We start from the raw sequence: 21,781 nt of genomic DNA, 5'->3' as shown, positions 1-21,781 counted from the left end.
AAAAGAGCCTATTCTTTCTTATCTTTTTTTTTTTTTTTTTTTAACAAAAAGCCCTTTTTGTCCTCTGATGACCTTACACCAACAGAAAATCACTTCAGCACTCTGAGAAGACAGTATTTTTCTTGGAGTTTTCTTCTGCTCTCTGCATTATCTCTGTTATCTTCTTTCCCTCCTCTCCCTCCACCCTGGTTCTTTGCATAGGTCTATCTTTCAGGTTCAAGGCTTGTTTTCTGTTCATCTTTCTCCTTATTTAAGATGAGGCATTGAACATCTGACCAGAAGTTCTACGTCATGGCAGGACTTGTAAATAAGAGGCATTCACCGTGACAGTCAGTACACTGGAGGCCTCCCAGTGTCTATACCTGCATGTCTTTCACCTTGGTCTCTTGGGCATTCGACCATTTAATTGTATTTTTTCCCCATTGAATAGTTTATCGTCCCTGCTATTCACTGAACAAGTATCTACTGGGCACTGACTCGGTGTTGGGTCCTGGTGATCAGTGACTATCTGTGAAGAGTTTGCTTTTCTAAAATACATTCCGTTACAAGTGAGGCGTACGGGTGGCGGTAAACCACACTGGCTTTGGAGCCAGACTCTCTAGGTTTTAATATCCATTTTTGGGATCTTAAAAAATGAACGATCATGGTACCTACGTCAGAGGGTTGTTATGAGGATTAATAGACCAACATATACAAAGAGCTTAGAACAGTACCCAGATACAGTAAGTTCCATATAAATACTAGCTATTATTATTGTTAACGTAAGTCAAGAGGGTTATTTTTCAAGTAACTTAAACAGTTTTCAAGCAGCTTTGCAGTATCTGCTGGATGTCGAGGGCTGACGACATGCGCGTGAGAGTCTCCGCCATGTTTTACGTGTCATTCCATTTAAGCTTACGGCTCAGAGCCGTACAAGGTAGATATCATTCTACTTTGCACGTCAGAAAAATGAGGCTCCGAGAGGAAAATAACTTGCTGAACACCCCACAGATGGTATGTCTGACTCAAAACATAGACATTCTCCACCTCTCACATGCCTCCCATCTGTGACTCAACAAGTCCCGCCATAACAGGCCAACTCCTAACAGCTCTCATTAGGACCCTAGCAGGACTCTGCGGGCCTTCTTCTTTTCCTAGTGGTGCGGTGAGCGAAATTAAAGTCAGGGCGCCTGGGTGGCTCAATTGGTTAAGCAAGCGTCTGACTTCGGCTCAGGTCATGATCTCACAGTTCGTGAGTTCGAGCCCTGTGCGGGGAGGCTCTGTGCTGACGGCTAGCTCAGAGCCTGGAGCCTGCTTCAGATTCTGTGTCTCCCTCTCCCTCTCTCTCACCAGCTCATGCTCTGCCTCTCTCTCTCAAAAATAAATAAAAACCTAAAAAAAATTTTTTTAAGGTTAATAAAGTTATACAACAGCACTTATTGATAAAGAGCCTCTAAAGACCTGAACCTGGAATTTTTCCCCTCAAATACTTGAACTGATGAAATTTCAGTCAGAGGCTGAAATTCAGTTTCTCATTCAGGCAGAAGAGACAGTACTTACAATTTCTCCAGAAGGCAGATGTATAGTCTGTGGTGCCTGCTTGTTCAAAAATTTGTTTAACAAGCGAATGTTGGCAAATGTCCCCCGGGCCATGATGGCATCATTACCTCGGCGGGAGCCGTAGGAGTTGAATTCTCGTGGAGTCAAGCTAATAATGCAAGCGAGAGAGGAGCTGATTTAGTGAACGGAGCAAAGACAAAACTTAACTTCCATCAAGACAAGAGAAAAACCATAGACCTAGATAGCTCTCCAAGTCTCCTAAGCATTGCTCTTGAAGGCAGAAAAGCGGTTCCTCCATCTTCTGCTGAGGACAGCAGGGGCAGATGTCAGAGGTGGGGCACTGAAAGGCAGAAATCAACATTCTCCCCAGGTTAAACTGTAGTCTTATAGATCTGGGTAAGGAACCCTGCCACATATTTATTTTAGTTATTCAGGAGCGTAGCCCAGAGAGCTTCACAAAAGATAAAACATTAAAAAGGGGTAAGGAGGAGGAAACAAAAAGAAGAATCCGTGGAGGGCAGTCAGGTGGAACCAAGAATGAGGGAAACATAAGATACATTCCATAAACTAACCGGAAGGAGGTATACTTATCAGGAACTCAGTGTGCTGGGCAGACACACGACTGGCAACATGGTTGACAATTTTCAGAAGATAAAAATCAGAGCAGTGCTGAAGAGGCAGAACAGCTATTCCTTGTCCTTAAATCAAAGAATAGTCCTGTCTGTGGGCCCCAGCAGAAGGACACTTTGTGATGGCAGGGACAGGAGCCTACAATTAACACAGCGATCAGCTCACTGGCTGTTTCTGAAAATGCTAGGAAGTGTATCTGAGTGGTGATCTGATCTCAAGATGAGATGTAATTTGAAGATCGAGAGAATCTGTGAATGGGCTTTAGGAGCAGGTGAGCATGTCTACAAACTCCTGAAATCATATGTGGAACGCGGGGGATATGTGCATTTTTCTGGGAAAGTATTATACTTCCCTTCATTCAATTCCCTATGATTCCCATTTCTCAAAAGATTGTCACCAATCACCAATCAAGAAAAGTATTGGTCATGGCTTGTTTCCTTAGTTTCTTTATCCAGCCTCAACCTCTATGTTTCTCTGTTTGCTGCTGAATCCTTTTCTCCCATTCATTCACTCAACATTTACTGCGCACCAGTTATGGGCCAAGAACTATTCAAAGGGCCTGAGGTACATCAATAAACAAAAGAGATTAAGATCCCTGCCTTTGCAGGGCTTATATTCTAAAAGGCAGAGACAAAGAATAATAATAAAAATGAGCACTGTCATAAGTGTTACTAGAATGTGGCTAATAAGTGAGGGGAAAAAAGTACATCAAAGCAAAGAGAACAGGAGTATGGGGAGGCGGGGGGTAACCTCATGCAGGAAGACTTGAATTGGCAAGGGAGTTAACCAGGCAGATATCTGGGAGAAGAGCATCCAAATTTTCAGACAGAAAGGTGTTTTGCCTTGCCTGGAACATTCGGCAAGCAAGGCAAACACCAGTGTAGCCAGAGCTGCACAGATGAAGAGGAAGGGCAGGGATTCGCTGATGCCTCTTGACTATCACCTGCCTGTCTCTGCTTGCTGACGGATGCATGTCTCCCATTCAAAGTACAGCCTCATCCCTTTAAAATCTTTTTTTTTTTTAATGTTTTATTTATTTCTAGGAGAGAGAGAGAGAGAGAGACAGCGTGAGCAGGGGAGGGTCAGAGAGAGAGGGAGTCACAGACCGAAAGAGGCTCCAGGCTCTGAGCTGGCAGTCAGCACAGAGCCCGACACAGGGCTTGAACCCACGAACCGCATGATCATGACCCAAGCAAAAGTTGGACGCTTAACTGACTAAGCCACCCAGGCGCCCCTCATCCCTTTAAAATCTTACCATATGCATCTGTGTATAAAAAGTTCCTGTACATTTAATACAGCAGTTGCCTCACGTTAAAAAAAAATCCTGACATAGGCTCCTGTATATCACCTCCCCTGGAGGTGGGTTATCTTAAACCTTCAGCGCTCACATTTCTGGGGAACATGGGACACTCTTGCTCTGCATAGGACTGTCCCATAGGATGCACTCGGAGAAGGCGGAGACTGAGTGGAGCACAGCAGGAGGGGCACGTGTGAAGAAAACAGGTCAGCTACCAGGCAAGTGAGGTTGAGCTGAGGGCAAGGCAGTTTTCCTCGCCCACCGACAAGACAAAACAAAACATGAGGAGGAGGAGGAGAGGGCAGGGGAGGAAGAAAAAGCTGCTGGATTTTGCTCTTCAGATTAGCTCTAGGCTCCCTCCCTGAAGAAGCAGATTCAGGAGGTGCAGAGAGGAACGAGGGATTTTTATCTGCCCAGAGGATTCTCAAGGAAAGGCAGATCTGGGAACGAGTCCAATTACCCTCAGTGTATTAGGTGACAAGAGATAATGCTGGTATGACAGCTGTTAAAATCAGTCTACTGCTGAAGGACTGGGAAATGGATGTGTCAGCCCCTGTTCTCAGTAATTACTCCTCCCAAACCAGGACCTGGCTACACACCTCAGGTGACAGCCCTGCTGAGTGCGCCACAGGCGAGAGCAGAGCCCGTGCTCTCCCCTCAGCCAAGCTGGGGCGGGAACGACAGCTGGGTCTAAGGAGGACATTAGAAGGAAGGTCCCCTCCCTTGCTGGGGTTTGCTCGCTGATGGCATCTCCCAAGGAAGCTTGGAAGCAGCAAACAGAAAGGCTGACTGTTTTTCAAGCCTCAGGGTTCAGTGAAAAACCAGAGTCTGAAGCAAAAAAAGAAATACTGGCCTCATTCACTCCAGTTTTGTTTTTTTTTTTTAGTCTTTCTTTCCCTCACTCACACTTACCCTCTGTTAGTTAAGTAACGGGCAGCAGGGCTGTTTCTTGCAATGTTTCCAGCTGGAGAGATGTGGTCAGTTGTTACCGAATCTCCCAAATTTAACAGCACGTACGCATCCACTATAGACTTAGGCGGCTGGATATCTAAAGTCTAGAAAGAATACAGCGAGTCAGTGTTGGCCCAGGTTTGCTCCAGCAAGTCACCAGGGGAGTCTCAACAGTCACAACAGTGGTCTGTGGACTTGAACTGAACTGAAGCCCTACACAGATGCACAGAAAATTCTACTGTTTTTTTTGGTTTTATCAGGGGTGTTTAGAAAAGTAAGGTGAATTTACTCAGAACGTTCACATCCTACTCTTGAGGGGGGACAAAGTTAGGCTCTATTCCCTCAGAAGCCACAGGGATGCCGCCACAGATGGCATTCTCTGTGTCCACATCCAAGGAGCTCAGATGCTGAGGACACTTGAATCCTGACTTCTCCTCCCCGCTCTCCCCACCCAGGGGGTCAGGGGCTCCTGGATCATCCCTGGCAGGGAAGAGTTCCCTTGATTTCTGAGTATGAAGTTTAAATAGTGCAGGCCTAGGGAGGTCTTCCTGGGACAGTCAGTAGTCCCCCAGGCTTTTCCGAGTCTACGTCCAGGGGGTACTGGACCCTCACGGTGTCTCTAACAGCCACACACAAGCCCGGGCATGAAGCCACAGGCCCACTAGGGCCAAATATCCCAGCTTCTCAAGACTTCCCAGCATCATCTCTTCGGCTTTGTACAGGTTCCAATCATCACGTCGTAATGGACAAAGCAAGTGTACAGGGTAATAAAGTAGACTTTATAAGGAAAGAAACCTTTTGGAAAACTGATTGTGTCAAAAATTAAAAAAAAAAGCCATACCAGATTTTCAAAGAACGGTGGTGACTTAATGTACGTCGATTTGGGATTCCAGCAATACAGCTTATCCGAGGGGGCTGCTAAGGCATTCCAGCTCTCATTCACAGTCTAAAAAAAAAAAAAAATCAAATTACATTCCATTCTAAGGAAAAGTTAACATGTAAGCAAAAAATGTGTAAAATACTGCACAGCAAAGGAAACAATCCACAAAACTAGNGATGAGGACGGGGGAGGGGGGAAGGGGGGTAATGGGCATGGAGGAGGGCACTTGTGGGGATGAGCACGGGGTATTATGTGGAAACTAACTTGACAATAAACTATTTAAGAAAAAAAAATAAATTAAAAAAAAAAGAGACTCTGCCTTCTGTCTCTCTCTTGCTTGCTCTGATGGAAGCCAGTACCGCACTGTGAGCTGTGAAGAGACTCACTAGCAAGGCAAGGAGGGTGCCCTCCAGCTAACTGTCGGCAGGGAACTGAGGCCCTCAGCGCAACACCCTATGAGGCACCTTAGCCTCCCATAACCACGTGAGAGGCCTTGGAAGGGGATCGTTCCCCAGCAGAGCCTTCAGATGAGCTGCAGCTCCAGATGACACCTTGGCTGGAGCCTTGTGAAGGCAGAGGCATCCAGCTAAGCCACACTTAGATTTCTGATCCACAGAAACTGTAAGATAATAAAAGCTGTTTTAACCTACTAAGTTTTGGAATAATTTCTTGGGCAGCAACAGATAACTAATCCCTATACATAATATAATTTATGAAGCAATAATCCAGGATGTACCCATGGGGAAGTTATTTACTCTCTGAAGATTTGGGGAAGTGGACATCCAGGTCACACGGACACTGGATAGTGAATGACAGCTGCTAGGCATTAAAATCAGCTTGAATGGTCTCCACATGGTCATTACCTCAGGCTTTGGGGAAATGCATTCAACCCAATGCCCAACAAACTTGCTCATAACCACTTTCCAATGGACAACTTGTGGGAGGGCATGGTGTGTGAATATGGCCCCCATTTGACCCTTTTCCCCAGACGTCTGCTGTCTTATTTCAAACCTGAACACAGAAAAACATCCATGGGCCTCCAAAAATGATCCTGAAACCCAAGCATTTTCTCTGTTTGTAAAATACACAGCAAGTTTTATTTATTTCAGTAGTTTGGTAGTTTGGGGGCTTTTTACTGAGTGGCTTTGAAAGTTTTTTAAGCATCCAAATAATTCCAAGAGGTGCATTCCACCTCTACCTCAGTGACACAATCTAGTAGACATCACGGACCCTCAACCACAGTTGACATATACCCAGGTGTCTAAGGAAGGTGGGGGTGAGGGCGAGCTGTCCAGGAATCACACACAAGCTACGGCCTTTCTGCCTTAGTTTGATGCCAAATGTGGGGCCTTGTGCAAATCTGGGAACGTTTGGGAGCGTGGGGTTTGTAAAAATGGGAGTCCCAGGAGAAATGACTGAGAATCACTCCTTCGCTTATCTTCAGAAGTGTCACCCTCTATAGTTTCCACCCTCATCAGCCTCAAGATCTGCAGAGATGCCACAAAGAAACAGCTTTCCCGCAGACGCATGGGGGCAGGGTGGGTGGGGACCTCACCTCTATTTTCTGGTAGACCTCCTTAAACATCCCAGGGATTACGTACTGACGCTCCACCACCTGGATCTCGTCTCTGGTTGGCCAGATGTCTTTCAGAAACACTTGTTGTCCCTTTGCATTTACCCCTGGGGGAAAAAAGTTTATTAATTAGAGAAAAAACACATTTAATACCTCATTTTCATGACCACATAAAGTCAGATCCCATTCTCCATGGGAGAAATATAAAGTCCATGCAAACACTAAGTAGTGAAGACTCAGTTGCTGCCCCCAGGGGATGTGGGTTAGGCCCCTGAGGGCCTCTAGACTAACATTTTTTGGCAACCGATCAATACATAATCTTGCTTTATGCATGCTTCTGCTTAAGGACACCCTATCTAATATATCTTGTGTTGTGTTAATACTGAAGCTTCAGCCTGAACTCAGTCTCCCTCCCAAGGGGCACACTCCAGCCTTCCCGGGCTTGCGTATATGAGACAGCACATCAGCACTATGCTCGGGGCTATTTTAAAAAGTGAAATCACCAAAACCACAGAACTATGGGAAAACATGGTGCCACACAGAGCACGAACAGGATACTTGGTGATAGCAGGAGAGCTGAAACCCCGCCTCGTTTGGCTGCAGCTGGGGACGCACAGTGGAGTGACTCAAAGCTGCCGCCCCCAGAGGGGCGTGTCTGCAAATGACCTTGGAGGCAAGGTGAGTATTGATTTGGGGGTTAAAATACATTTTGGTGAATAAGCAAATTTGCAATATCGAATCCACATATGAGGATCAACTATAGCTCTAGTTTTGATTTCCTGAAAGTAAATTTAAGGGGCACTGTTTTTATATTACTTAATCTACCCAGAATAGATTAAGACACGGGACGACCATCAGAAGGAGACACAGCATCATTTCTCTGAATCTGGGGAAGTTGAATTATCTGGGATGTGTTTCTATGGAGGATATGTTAAAGCAATGCCGATCACTAGATAAAAGCAGGAGCTAGAAAGAGAAGAACCAGGGAAAAAGCCAGAAGGGCATGCTCTCTATGCCTTTTCATATCTCTTTCCTTTTTAAAACCTTTTTATTGTTTTATTTATTTTTTCTTTTTTTAAACTATTTTTAATGTTTATTTATATTTTTGAGAGACAGACTGCAAACAGTGGAGGGGCAGAGAAAGAGAGACACAGAATCTGAAGCAGGCTCCAGGCTCCGAGCTGTCAGCACAAAGCCTGATGCAGGGGCTCGAACCCGTCCATGAACCATGAGATTATGACCTGAGCCCAAGGTGGATGCTTAACCGGACCAGCCAAGAGCCCTTCCTTTTGTTTTTGTTTTTTTTTAAGTTTTATTTATTTATTTTGCAAGGAGAGAGAGAGAATGAGCAAAAGAGGGGCAGAGAGAGAAAGGGAGAGAGAGAATCCTAAGCAGGCTCTGCAGTGTCAGCACGGAGCCTGTGTGGAACTCACGAACGTGAGAGCTTGACCTGAGCCAAAGTCAAGTCTGCTGCTTAACCGACTGAGCCACCAGGCCCTCCTCATTTCTTTCCTTTTGTTATCTCTGTCGTTCAGCGAATTCTTGTCTACTTCAGGTATGTCTCTGCTATGTGTGAGGCAATAAAGAAAAGACTCCTCATCTTTGTTAGTTCTCTGCTTCATTATTTATTAATGAAAGCAGTTACTTTCCTCTAATAATATCTTCAAATTCATTGGGGAAAAAAACAAAACAAAACAAAAAAAACCCCAAAGAGTGTAATAACCACACAAACGAAACCTTACCCAGTGGCTCTTTCTCAAAGTTGATCCGGATGGTCCCGGCAATTGCATATGCTATCACTAAGGGTGGAGAGGCTAAGTAGTTGGCCCGGGTATTGGGGTGAACTCGACCTTCAAAATTCCTGTTCCCAGAGAGTACTCCAACTGCTACAAGGTTTCCCTGTGTCCGGCAAGAGAAAACTCAGGTCACAGAGGGAAGAGATTGCCTGGGCTTTTTGTCTCAGACCACCTGCTAAAGTTGCCCATCACCGGAGGAGGCTCTTTAAATCCCTCTTTCACCTGGTCCTCTGGCTGCAGGGAAAAAGCACGCATGGGTGTCCCTGGGGAGACGCCTCTGGGTCAAAGGACACAGAGAGGCATGGTTTCTGGGCATGAGAAAATCCCAGGTGGGTCAGAAGGCAGCATCTGGGTTACTTTGCCACCTGGGGCCTGAGAACAGGAGGGAAAGTCTAACAGCTGAAAGCTCAGGGAAGCCACATTGACCCACGTGTTGATTCTGTAATTCATGAAAGCAAACCAAATAGTGTTTTTCAAAGCTACAGAATTTAGGGAACAAAGGTCAAACTGCTGCAACTTAGTTTTGATTTGTTTGTGTGGAGCTCTGTCTGGCTCTGAGCCAGTTTTCAGATGACCAGGAACGAACAGTTCTGGAGCTGCGTGCAGTCAATGCCAGCACTGACGGAGCACTTGTGTGCCAGCACCATTCAAAGGCTGGTATGTCCGTGATCACCTCCGCGCTCACAGTATGTGCTGTTATCACCTCCAGTTTACAGTCGGGAAACCTGCCGCCCAAGGTAGACAGCTAGAAGCTTAGCCTGACCCCGAAGCCCACACATCTAATGGCATCCCCTGCTTCCCGGACCTTCCTGTGACGACCAGCATTTTGGTCGCACATCTTATGAAAAGAGACAGCAGCTCAAAGCCCCGCGGGCTCCTCTGTAGTTACCTCCGTGATGGCTTCCACCACAGGCTCGGGTAAGGGTCCGCTGTTGCCAATGCAGGTCATGCACCCGTAACCCACCACATCAAACCTAGGGGTCGGGAGAGAAGCACAGGCGCGGCGTGAGTCTCCGCGAGCCCCAGCAGGTGACAGGTCTAAAGACCACTGATTTAAAGGGAACACGTTTAGTACTCTTTCTATAAAGCTTTCATTCTCAGGAAGATTTTAAAGGCTTTTTTTTTCCTTTAAATTTTAAGTACAGTATGACTCCCAACATGGGGCTCGAACATAACCCCAAGATCAAGAGTCACATGTGACTGAGCCAGCCAGGTGGGGCATTTTAATATACAATTCATCCGTTCTAGAGCACTGAATTAAAGTCTTTCCTGAGGGGTGCATGAGTGGCTCAGTTGGTTGAGCATTTGACTCTTTAAGTTCAGCTCAGGTCATGATTGCACAGTTCATGGCATCGGGCCCCACATCAGACTTGTGTGCTGATGGCACAGAGCCTCCTTGGGATCTTTCTCTTGGCCTCTCTCTGCCCCTCCCCTTTCTCTCTCTCTTTCTCTCTCAAAATAAATAAATAAAACTAAAACTAAATTAATTCTTTGAGTAAAATGTAAAAAGGAGTCCAACTGAATGACCTGGACTTAAAAACTTTTTTTAAAATGATTTTGAGAGGGAGAGAGTACACGAGAGTGAGCACGAGTGGGGGAGGGACAGAAAGAGAGAGAGACACAGAGAAGCAGGCTCCAGGCTCTGAGCTGTCAGCACAGAGCCCGACGTGGGGCTCACAACCACGAACCTTCTGAGAATGATCTAGAGTTTTTAAAAGTTGAAATCATATATGCCATTTAATTTCTGTATTCACTACTTTGTACAATCCCAAGGACTTTGACGTTTATAAGACACATGAATAAAATCCTTCTCATCCAAATTAGGAATTGTGGGCAAACTGGAGGAATTGTATTTGGTAACAAATGACTAGTTTACGCCAAGGAATGAAGACATTTTTCGTCTAAGTAAGTAATTATTTTCATACTGAAGGGCAGACTCTCAGTTGCGGAGCCAATGGTAGCCCACAGCATACCTCTGTCAACTGAGAAATGGCACCCCCTCCTCCAGAAGGGTGCAGGCCCATACCAAAACGCAGGCTTCATTTCAGCTCTGCTTTGCCCTTATGGGCACCCTTGTAGGATGAACAACCAGCACAACTGTCTACGGGAGGGCCCTTCTCTGTTGGAATTTATGGGTTGAAGTCTACTCACCGTATGGCAAAATATATAATATACATATAATAAAATAGATACCATCAGATAGGCTGACGTGTGTTACAAAGTGACACAGTAAGATATGTGTGGAATAAAACACAACAAAAGCAAAGTGTAAAAGAAAATTCTTGCTCACCCAAGCTGTGACAGATAAGGCATGACGCCACTCTCTCGCAGGTAGTAGGTGACCACGCCGCTTCCAGGAGACAGGCTAGTTTTGATGTAAGGCTTCACGGACAGGCCGGCGTTCACAGCTTTCTTTGCTAACAATCCTGTGAAATGGTGAACACCGACACCGGGTGGGGTGGCCGCCTACTCGAGGTGCCAGGGAGAAGTTCAGGAAGGAGACTGGTCCTTCCGTCTGCATTTCCTGCCATCGCGTGACCAAGACTCATTCATGGTGCTTTCTATTTCTGCCTAGCAGAAATCAAAAGCTCACTGGCTCAAAGTCATTTACACGTATGCAGTAAATTAAAAATTAGTCATGGAAACGGAGAAAGAGATGGGCTTTTTTTTTTTTTTAAAGAGGTAAACCTAAAAATGTTTAGCAATATATTACAGGATAAGTTTTTAACTTTTGGAGGGAAAGCAACCTTTCTAGTTACGTTTTATTTGGATGAAAATTATAATTGGAGGGGCCCTTTTTAAAGGGATAAGAATTGTGTACTGGTTGGTGAGGAATACAGTCTAAAGTAAAAATCTAGTCCTCAGATATTTGTCTTAAAGCAAAAAATGAAGAGGTCTAGGCCCTGGATTTTTGGCAAATACAGAGACCATTACGGGGGCATGGGATGCCCTCATAGGAGCATATCACAGCATTGGGAAAGAAATGAGGAGTGGGGGTGAAAAGACACAAAACGCTTAGGTGTCAACAGATGAGTTCTTGGACAAGGAAGGTCCTCCTTATGAACTTGTGCACTTTGTAAAGAAAGAACTCTGTGATGATCTTTGGTCTTTGGGCATAACAGGACCTCTTGGGAATGATAAAAAAAATTTTTGGAAACTATTAATTAATTATTAATTAATTAATTCTATTAATTAACTTCTATTAATTAAACTGTATGTAAATATTAACCGCTTAACCAGAATTGCATAACAGACCAGGAAGTTTTATCAACCAGCGCGCTGTGCCCTGAGTCAGATGCACTGACAGCACTTCTAAGATGGACGGAAGTCCATTGTACAGAAAGGCCCCATAGTGGTTTTACAGAGAGGTCTGTGATATTGATATGAAAACAGGTTTTGGTTTTTTTTTTCCTTCTAGAGCCTAACACAAGATTCTACACTTTACCAGAATTTTTTTTTCTTTCTTCTACTTATTTTTTGTGTTAATTCTAAAGACTGGTATGCATTACATATTCTACTTTAAATAGTTGGCTTTGGGCGCTAGTTACTATGTAAACACTTTCAGGCTAATAAATCTCTGTCTCTGGAAAAAGACAACGTTTGGACATGCAGAACTCAGTTAAGCCCCTGGGTTGTGTCTTGAAAGATATCCACCCACACGTCCACATGACCACGCGGCGAGATTCAAATGCACTCACCTGCCCCCAACATCACTGATGGGTTACTGGTGTTAGTGCAGCTGGTAATGGCCGCGATGACCACAGAACCATGAGTAAGGGTGAATTCACTATTATTATAGATAAACGTCTTATGGTCATTATGATGGTCCAGAGCAACCTGGAATCCTTTAAACCCTTGCTATGGGGAGAGAAAAAAAAAAAAAAGAAGAAATTCTAAATTTCCATCACGTTAGAATCAGCGGCCTTGGTTCATATCCATTAAACTCTACGATAATGTCATTGAGTTTAATGAGACAAACTTGGAACTCAATTTATATTTTTAGCATTTCCATTTTTGAGATGAGAAGGAAGTAATTGTTGATAGGACTTCAAAGTAGAAGAAGATTCAGAAATGATGACTGCTTTTTATAAAGATTTAAAAACAATAAAGAGAACTTTAATGTTTCTGTAGCATTTTAGAGTTCACTGGCTGAGATATTTATGTTTTGACACTGTTGGTGGGAATGTAAGCTGGTGCAGCCCCTCTGGAAAACAGTGTGGAGGTTCCTCAGGAAACTACCAATAGAACTCCCCTAGGACCCAGCAATAGCACTGCTAGGAATTTACCCAAGGGATACAGAAATGCTGAGGCATAGGAGCACGTGTACCCCAATGTTCATAGCAGCACTCTCCACAATAGCTAAAACATGGAAAGAGCCTAAGTGTCCATCAACAGACGAATGGATCAAGAAGATGTGGTTTATCTATACCATGGAATACTACATGGCAATGAGAAACAATGAAATCTGGCCATGTGTAGCAACATGGATGGACCTTGAGGGTGTTATGCTGAGCGAAATAAGTCAGGCAGAGAAGGACAAATATCATGTTTGCACATATAGGAGGATTAGGAGGAACTTAACGGAGGACCATGGGGGAGAAGAAGGGGGGAAATGGTGGGGGAAAGGGAGAGAGGCAAACCATGAGAGACTCTTGAATGCTGAGAAAAAACTGAGGACTGATGGGTGTGGGGGGGAGGGGGGAGATGGGCATGGAGGAGGGCACTTGTGGGGATGAGCACTGGGTGTTATATGGAAACCAACTTGACAATAAACTATTTGTAAAAAAACAAAACAAAACAAAAAAACCCTGGCTTTTAAAATTATGGTTACCAAAGTATTTCTTTTTCTTCTAAAGTGAGAACATTTCACTGTGTGTATTCATATACCTTTTAGCCAGATTCAACTAATCATGATCAATAAGGCAAATAAAATACGGCTCAACATCTTGTTTAATGCTGGTAGCCCAAGGATAAAACCCATCACATATCTTTTTTTTTTTTTTTTTTACAAATAGTTTATTGTCAAATTAGTTTCCACATAACACTCAGTGCTCATCCCCACAAGTGCCCTCCTCCATGCCCATCCCCCCCTCCCCCCACATCCATCAGTCCTCAGTTTTTGTCAGCATTCAAGAGTCTCTCATGGTTTGCTTCTCTCCCTTTCCCCCCCCATTTCCGCCCTTCTTCTCCCCCTTGCTCCTCCGTCAAGTTCCTCCTAATCCTCCTATACGTGCAAACATATGATATTTGTCCTTCTCTGCCTGACTTATTTCGCTCAGCATAACACCCTCAAGGTCCATCCATGTTGCTACACATGGCCAGATTTCATTGTTTCTCATTGCCATGTAGTATTCCATGGTATAGATAAACCACATCTTCTTGATCCATTCATCTGTTGATGGACACTTAGGCTCTTTCCATGTTTTAGCTATTGTGGAGAGTGCCGCTATGAACATTGGGGTCCATGTGCTCCTATGCCTCAGCATTTCTGTATCCCTTGAAAACCCATCACATATTTTAATCATCATCTGGGGAATGTTCAATGAAAATCTGCATGCAAGATGTTACGCTGGGTACTTTGTGGGGTACACAGGTGATTCTGACACAAATCCTATACTCAAACATAAAGTCCAACAAGGAAAATCCAGTAAGGAAAATATGAAGGACGTAAGCAATGTAACACGGATGCCATCCGAGGGTTTCAGACCAAGTGCCAGAAGGTTCAAATGATGACTTTCTGCTATGAGATGTGAGGCCATGCCATGGAGGGGCCGGCAGATGCAGAGAAGGGAAGAGGCATGCAGGCGGGTGGAGGCGGGGCATGGACAGCAAGCACAATGGCCAGAAAAGCTTGAGCAAGTTGAGCAGACATATGAAAAGCAGATATGTTTTTAAAAAGGCAGGTTGAGTTGTGTTCACAGGCGGTCCAGTGCTCTAGGGAGGTTGTGTGGTTCTTGTTGGGAGAGGCACTGAGGACTTCAGGACAGAGAAGGAACGCCCTCAGCGTCAGGCTTCGGGAAGCTTCCTCATCAGGGGGTGAAAAGAAGCGGAGGCACTAAGATATCGGGCATGGGGCAGGGACGGGGAGACCTCCACCTGCCTCCCGGGCCCCTACCTTGGCTCCAAGGCAGCTCTCAAAGTCCTTTTTCATGTCGGTCACAGCGACTTTGTCCTGGGGCCTTTTTGGTCCACTGCAGCAAGGCACGACTGTTCTCAAATTCAATTCCACAACCTGTCCACCCAAAAGAGCAGGGACTCAGGAGTGGACATCATACCTCAGAGAAAACACTCCAGCTGTGTCAGAGAATTTACAACGCCACAGCTACAAAACCAAACAAACCAAACCACCACAGTCATAAGCAAGGAGTCAATGTTCGTTTTAATACTTAAAGAATGAATTTCCAGCGATCAAGATGGGCACGTGAGTGGCATGGGACAGGCAGGGAGGCTGGTTACCTCTCAGGATGACCAGGGTGGGCGCTGTAGCCGCGGGCCGGCATCTTCTACGCGTCCACCTTTCCAAAGCAGGTGATACACCCTATTTACTGCTTAACTTAGTTTGAGATGGATTTATTTCTAAAACGATACATACACCAGTGGCCTTTTTTTCTCAAATGAATTGGTAGGATGCGGCCACTCAGTTATCAATGCCAGGAAATGGACCTTGGTCTAATTACATATTTCCTTTTCTCGGTGCATTACAAAACTAAACCAGGGGCCCACATCCAGGTTACCCTCCAGGCTTGCCTCTCAAGTAAACTGTGGAATCAGTTTGCACCCGAGAAAATGAATGAAGGTAAGTCAGTGGATAAATCAGAACTAATTGCTATGCTTGATCTCCGTTTCTTTTCTGTCTATAATAACAATGAACTTAGCCTTTAAACAGCCCTACTCCCTCTGGCGAAGACCTTCTTCAAAGGTTTTCCTTCCGTCTTAGAGGAGTAAATCAGTAGGTCAGAAAGGGGGCACACACTCAGCCTAATGGCCAGGAAGAATGGAAGAAGTTATTTTATGTTTGTAATTCCTTATCTTTTTAAAATTTTTTCAGCCTTTTAACACGTTGTTCTCCTGTGAGGACTTGGCAGTGACTAATTTCCTGCAAGTACACCTCCTAAGAAAAAACACAGGCTCGAGGAAGAGGAAGCACACTTGGTAGAAGGCGCTCTCATACCTGGGCAAAGTCAGGGTCTTGAGAGAGGTCACTGAAATCCCGGAACATTCCTACAGCTTGAAGATACTTTTTCATTTGCTTTACTTTTTCTTCATCCCGACCTAAATGGGCATTTTAAGAAACAACAAGTAACAGATGTTAATACTTCCTGGTGAAACTAAAGCCTCTGCCAGCAGTTATAGGAGTCAGGTGCATTTCTCTCATACACACCCCAAAAGCCCTGCTTGTATTTCAACATTCAGTCTAATGTTTTGACTCCCTGGGTGATGCTGCTGTTTATCAGGAGCCATTAACGGATCTGGACCATGTGCTGTAAGAAGATTCTGGTCCTATGTATGAGTACTCCCCTTCTCTTTGGTCATCGTTCTTCATTCGGAGTACCTAAGGCTTAGTGAATTGTCAAAGCACATGGATGCCTCTGCCTTCAAGTGGCCAGACTCAGCATTCCACATTATTCTTGTTAAAACAGCAATCCTCCCAAGCTCCCACCAGCTCTGAGCATTTCCTGTCTGCCCACCTTTATGTGCTGAACATTTCAAATGTATCGTCTCCATCTCTAATCTTTACCATTACCTTATGAGACAAGTTCTAAGTAAGGAAATAGTGGCTGAAGACTCCACAGTCCCAAGCTCCTAACTGAATATGACCCTGAATGCTCTGCTGTTTAATTCTTTTTCTTTTAACATTTTATTTTCAAGTACTCTCGACACTGAACACGGGGCTTGAACTTGTAACCCCAAGATCAAGAGTCACATGCTCTACCGATGAGCCAGCCAGGTGCCTCTCTGCCGTTTTATCTAGACCCTGGTTGTAGATGACAATATTCATGGAGTGTACCAAATCGGCATGCATTCCACTCATTTCTCTGACAGTTCAATAAGACTGTTTGAGAGTCTGATTCGTGGACCATGAGAGATTAGCCTCTTTATTTGCTGTTTAACTGGACTGTGAAAGTTACTAGCTTTCAGCGTGGACCTCATAAAAGATGGCTGGGCTTCATTAACGTATCTACCACGTTTGGCACAACCCAGCCATCCTCTCCATGAAGATGCAGAGGAGAAAATTCTCTTAGGTTTCAGAGTAGAGAAAGGGTTATACTTCTCTGAAGCAGTATGTTTGTTTCAATTCAATGGATGCGGCAAATGTGGCGCCAGATCACCAAGCAGCTTGGTGGCCACCTCTGTCTACAGCCATAGAAATCAGTCCGATCTCGAGATGTATTTTGCAGCTTTCCCTTTCCCTCCTTGCCAACCCTTCCCTTCTCTCAGTGGAATTTCTCAACTATTTCTTCTCTTCTTTTATTTCTACCTCTTCTTCACTTCGACTCTTTGGGGAGTAAGGGAGATATCAATTAATCAATTTCAATATGGTTATATGTAATAAAACGTTAAAAAAAAAACAAAAAACCTTTTTATCACTTCCCTTTTTAACGACTTCCAGAGGGTTTGCCTCAGGAAAATCAGGGAGAAGACCTGGATTAAAGTTGAAGTCTGTAAGCTTCTAACAAACCCTCACGACGAGATGTGCACTTGCCCTGTCCTCGACTTTGCCTTTACCTGGGATGCCTGCTATTCCTGAGGTCTCAAAAGGAACATCAGCCATTAGAACCCTTCAATAGTAAACCCTGGATATTGATGAGAAGGCCCAAGTCTGTCTGTTCTTTTCTCTTTAGTAACTCAGTTTGAAGTTTAAAAGTCATTTAGAAAATAAAAGGTCCCTTTCACCTTTGTCACATAGAATGAGCATTCAACAACAAAACTGTTTCATGTGAGCTTCTTGCTCAAAATGACCCCGTGCCTTCCTAGAACATTTAGAATTTAAAATAAATTTCCAAGTGTCCACTATGGCCTGCAAAAACCCCTGTGTGGATCTGGTCCCTGACCTCCCCTCCCATGACCTTGACCCTGGGGTCCAAACACAAAGGCACCCCTCCCCACCTCGGCTGTTGTCTGAACACACCAATACCGTCCCTGTCTTGAACTGTTGTACTTGGGTTCCTCTGTCTGGAAAATGCCTCCTCCGCCACTTCCCACTGCTTGTTTCCCACTTCACTTAGACATCTCTTCAAATCGTGCTTTCAAGAGCCCTGGCTGACCTTCTTTAAAAAAATTCTTTTTAACGTTTAACTTTTGAGAGACAGAGTGCAAGCAGAGGAGAGGCAGAGAGAAAGGGAGACACAGAGCCGGAAGCAGGTGCGAGGCTCTGAGCTGTCAGCACAGAGCACGACATGGGGCTCGGACCCATGAACTGCGAGATCATGACCTAAGCCAAAGTTGGGCACTTAATCAACTGAGCCACCCAGGTGCCCCCCTAGCTTATCTTCTTATATATAAATCAGCATCCCTCAGCTTCTTCAGCCACCTTCCCTGCTTTCTTCCTCATTCTCTTATAAATATACACATACTTATGCATTTGTTTGTTTACTTGTTCATGTCTGTCTCCCTCACCGGAACATAAGCACCATGAGGGCAGACTCATAGTCTTTATCTTGCTCACTGCTGTGTCTCTAAGACCTGGATCAGATATTGATAACGTGTTAATGACTAAATATTTTGAAAATGAATTTGAAAAATTAAAAAAAATAATTTGAAAAAATTAAAAAAAAAATCCCTTTCTCCAAGTTCAAGTCAAGTCTCTTAACAAACACATACAGATTCAAGAAACTGCCAACATTTCAAGATGCCCTCCTATGCCAGCTTTCATTTTACCTTTCGGACAGCCCAGACTGAGGTGCCCTGGAATGCTGTCCCTGTGTGGAGCCTCAGCTTTGGATACTGACCCTACTTCCTTCTCCAATCCTATTTTCTCTATTAGTTTAATGAATTCATCAATCAATCTACCCTAGATCTGTGAAGAAGGCCGAGAGCAAATACATAGCAAGTGCCCAGCACATGACAGGTGTCCCACAGACAGCTGTTCTCATTACTAAGATCCCTTGTTTCCTGTCAAATAACTACAAGTAGAGACCAGTATGAATAGTCTGCTTCCAGAACACCTGAGCTCTTTCTACTGGCCATACTGTGTCTGTCTCATATCTTCTGAAATCCCAACAACCATCTTGACTCCACAGAGAAAAGAAGAAACACTGTAAGTCTGACCCTGTGCGCTCCAAGGGGCAGAGGCAGAAGGTGGTGCTCCATCTCCAGAGTTCTACGAAACTTTGCAAAGGGTCTTCTGCCTTGAAGGTTCTGCACTTACCCGTCTGCACCAGGTACTTGATGCTAACTTCGTCAACCGGGAAAAATGCAGCCGTCGCCCCATACTCTGGACACATGTTCGCGATCGTAGCTCGGTCGGCAATGGACAGCTGGGCTACTCCCGGCCCGAAGAACTCGACAAATTTGCCCACTACCCCAACCTGGCGCAGGTGCTAGGCAGCAGAACACAGAGAAGTCTGAGGCTTGACAGCCCACATTTAAAACGCAGAACTAGCTCCTTACAATTCTTATAAACTAGCCTGGTGAGTAAACACAAACAATGAAGGGGTCCAACATATTTTTGATTACTCTAAGAAATAAAATGTAAAAAGCAATGTTAACTACGTGCAGTATGGAATCTTGGATTGAATCCTGGAACAGAAAAGGGGTATTGAAAACACTGGCAAAATTACTGGTTTCGCTAGTAGTGCTGGGCCCATGTTCTTCATTTTGATTCGTGTATCATGGTTATGTGAGCTGTTAACACTTGGGGAAGTTGGGAGAAAGGTAACAGAAACTCTCTGTATTGTCCTTATATCAACTCTCCTGTAAATCTAAAATTATTGTCACAACAAAAAACAAAACAAACGAAAAAGAAAAAGTAATGCCCAAACCACAAATAACAACATTACTAAAAGTTTTCCAAAATGAGAAGGGCTTTTTCTCTCTAACGAGATCACTGGAAGTGCCTGGGAATGCTAAAAATTAAATTCATTCTTTCAACCCTACGTGGTCTTGCACTAGTTGAGCAGATAAGTAAATGGATTATTTTCAAGAGTGTAATGAACAAATTTCCTGAACACAGGTACAAGTCAAAAGATCTAGACTGTCTGACTTCCATCTATTTTCAATACATGCCATCAGGCAGGGTGGGGCCTCAGTGACTGACTTGGCCCTGCATGAAGCCAGTTTCATGAACTGTGTGGACAATCACATGGACAGGCTCTTTGGGTTATGTGGGATTCTGCCAAATTCTATGGACAAGCCCTACATCATTCTACATTCGAATGAAAATGCATAGATTTCTCCAATAAGTTAGACCGCTCAAATAAATGCAATTCCAAATTCCATAATGATTAAATCAAAGAGAAACATTTGCTCTTTAACGGGACTGTTGCCTAACACTCCAAGCCCCCAAACTGTACGACCAGGAAAAAAAAATGTTTGTGATAATAAAAAACCATCACTTTTCTAATAATCCTTTAAAATGAGACTGCCTTCTTTTTGCAAAGCAAGCAAATCTCTCTCTCTCTCTCTCTCTCACACACACACACACACACACACACACACACACAGATTATTTCTTGCAAAAGCTAAAGAAAAAAAGGAGTATTTCCAGCATGGAGAAACATCTGTTACAATAAAGTAATTTAGAATTCAGAAAAGAGAATTAAACGAGCCAGACATTAAATTCATAGAAGCAGTTTGTTATTTACATATAAAGGGGAACCACGTGAGAAACTGTAGTTAAAGTATAAACACATGCTTGGGAATGAGTCTTAGAACCTTAGGACAGCCATTATTTCTAAGAATGTGGATGATGGCTTTAGCCATAAACATCACATTTCTTAAGAAGTATACATACAGAGAGGGCTCTTCAGAAAACGTGGCAAAGTGTGACCATCTGTTAATCTGGGTGGGAGTGCCTGACAATGCCATTTTAACTTCTGTGTGTCTGAACTATTGCACAGTTTCAAAGTATCTTTTTAAAGAAAAGGATCCATGCGGCCATGGAAGAGTAAAATGAACATAGTTATCTAAAACTTCACCAAAGAACTCTCTCCTTATCTCATCTCTTTTTAAAAATCATCAACATCTGTTTCCAAGAGCATGTGGAAACGAAGACAGGTGCCATCATGTATTTCCTCCCGGTCACAGTGACTGCCCAAGTCCACAGAAGAGGTGGCGAGTTGTTACCTTGGTAATGGTGAGCACGATGTCCGTGGATGTCACCAGAGGGTGGGGATTTCCCATCAGCCTGTAGCCGATCACCTGGGGAAGCACCATGCTGATCGGCTGACCCAGCATGACTGCCTCTGCTTCGATACCACCCACCCCTGCAGGGAAGGCACACAGAAGAATGCTTTCGGCATGTCTTCCGATATATCCCTCAGGCATAATTCAACCCCATTACAATGTTTCCCTAGTGGAGATTTGGGTCATGTAAAGAGTAGTTATCTTTTTCTAGTTCCCTCTATAGAATTTTTATAAGCACTTCTCAGAGTGTGGTCCCCCAAACACCTGTATCAAAATCCCTTTCATTCCATACCAAGTGGAAAGTGGGGTTAAAAATGGAGTCTCCATTTTTAACAAACAGCTCCAGCTCATTCTTCCAGACATTATTATTGAGTGCCTATGAGGTGCTGTTCTAGGCAGTGGAAACCCAGCTACAGTAAACCAAAGAGACAAAAATACCTTTCCGATAAGCGTGGTCAAAGTCATGCTACCGGGACGTCGTAACGGGATCGGTGTGAATTAGGCTACACACTACACAACCGCGTGCGGAATAGGAACCTTGACCAGTACTCACCCCAGCCGAGAACTCCCAAACCATCAATCATGGTAGTGTGCGAATCCGTGCCCACAAGGCTGTCAGGGTAATAATAGCCATCGTGATCAAATACCACTCTTGCCAAATACTCCAGATTCACCTGGTGGATGATTCCTGAGCCAGGGGGTATAATCCGCATGTTGCGAAAAGCCTGAGAACCCCACTAGGATGGAAAACGGAAAGAACGCCATGAACG

General features: G+C 44.3%; 1 protein-coding gene across 2 annotated transcripts in view; it reads right to left on the bottom strand.

The window, feature by feature from the left end:
• Positions 1-21,781, bottom strand: part of ACO1 (aconitase 1) — a 68,947-nt gene that overhangs the window by 10,262 nt on the left and 36,904 nt on the right. For both annotated transcript variants that reach the window (XR_013334598.1, XM_077761853.1), the window contains exons 6-18: positions 21,565-21,748; positions 20,952-21,091; positions 19,036-19,207; positions 15,838-15,938; positions 14,782-14,898; positions 12,365-12,524; positions 10,957-11,092; positions 9,556-9,640; positions 8,613-8,769; positions 6,853-6,977; positions 5,259-5,363; positions 4,379-4,521; positions 1,540-1,687 (exon numbers count right to left, since the gene is read on the bottom strand). Coding sequence is in view for 1 of the 2 variants with exons in the window: in XM_077761853.1 (XP_077617979.1) it covers positions 1,540-1,687; positions 4,379-4,521; positions 5,259-5,363; positions 6,853-6,977; positions 8,613-8,769; positions 9,556-9,640; positions 10,957-11,092; positions 12,365-12,524; positions 14,782-14,898; positions 15,838-15,938; positions 19,036-19,207; positions 20,952-21,091; positions 21,565-21,748 (1,773 nt within the window). In the remaining variant the exon portion in view is untranslated. The remainder of the gene's footprint in view (positions 1-1,539; positions 1,688-4,378; positions 4,522-5,258; positions 5,364-6,852; positions 6,978-8,612; positions 8,770-9,555; positions 9,641-10,956; positions 11,093-12,364; positions 12,525-14,781; positions 14,899-15,837; positions 15,939-19,035; positions 19,208-20,951; positions 21,092-21,564; positions 21,749-21,781) is intronic.

The sequence above is a fragment of the Crocuta crocuta genome, unplaced genomic scaffold, assembly GCF_008692635.1.
Source record: "Crocuta crocuta isolate KB4526 unplaced genomic scaffold, BGI_CrCroc_1.0 scaffold204, whole genome shotgun sequence".
NCBI lineage: Eukaryota > Metazoa > Chordata > Mammalia > Carnivora > Hyaenidae > Crocuta > Crocuta crocuta.
The sequence above is the reverse complement of the archived record's forward strand: the minus strand, read 5'-3'. Positions and strand labels throughout refer to the sequence as shown.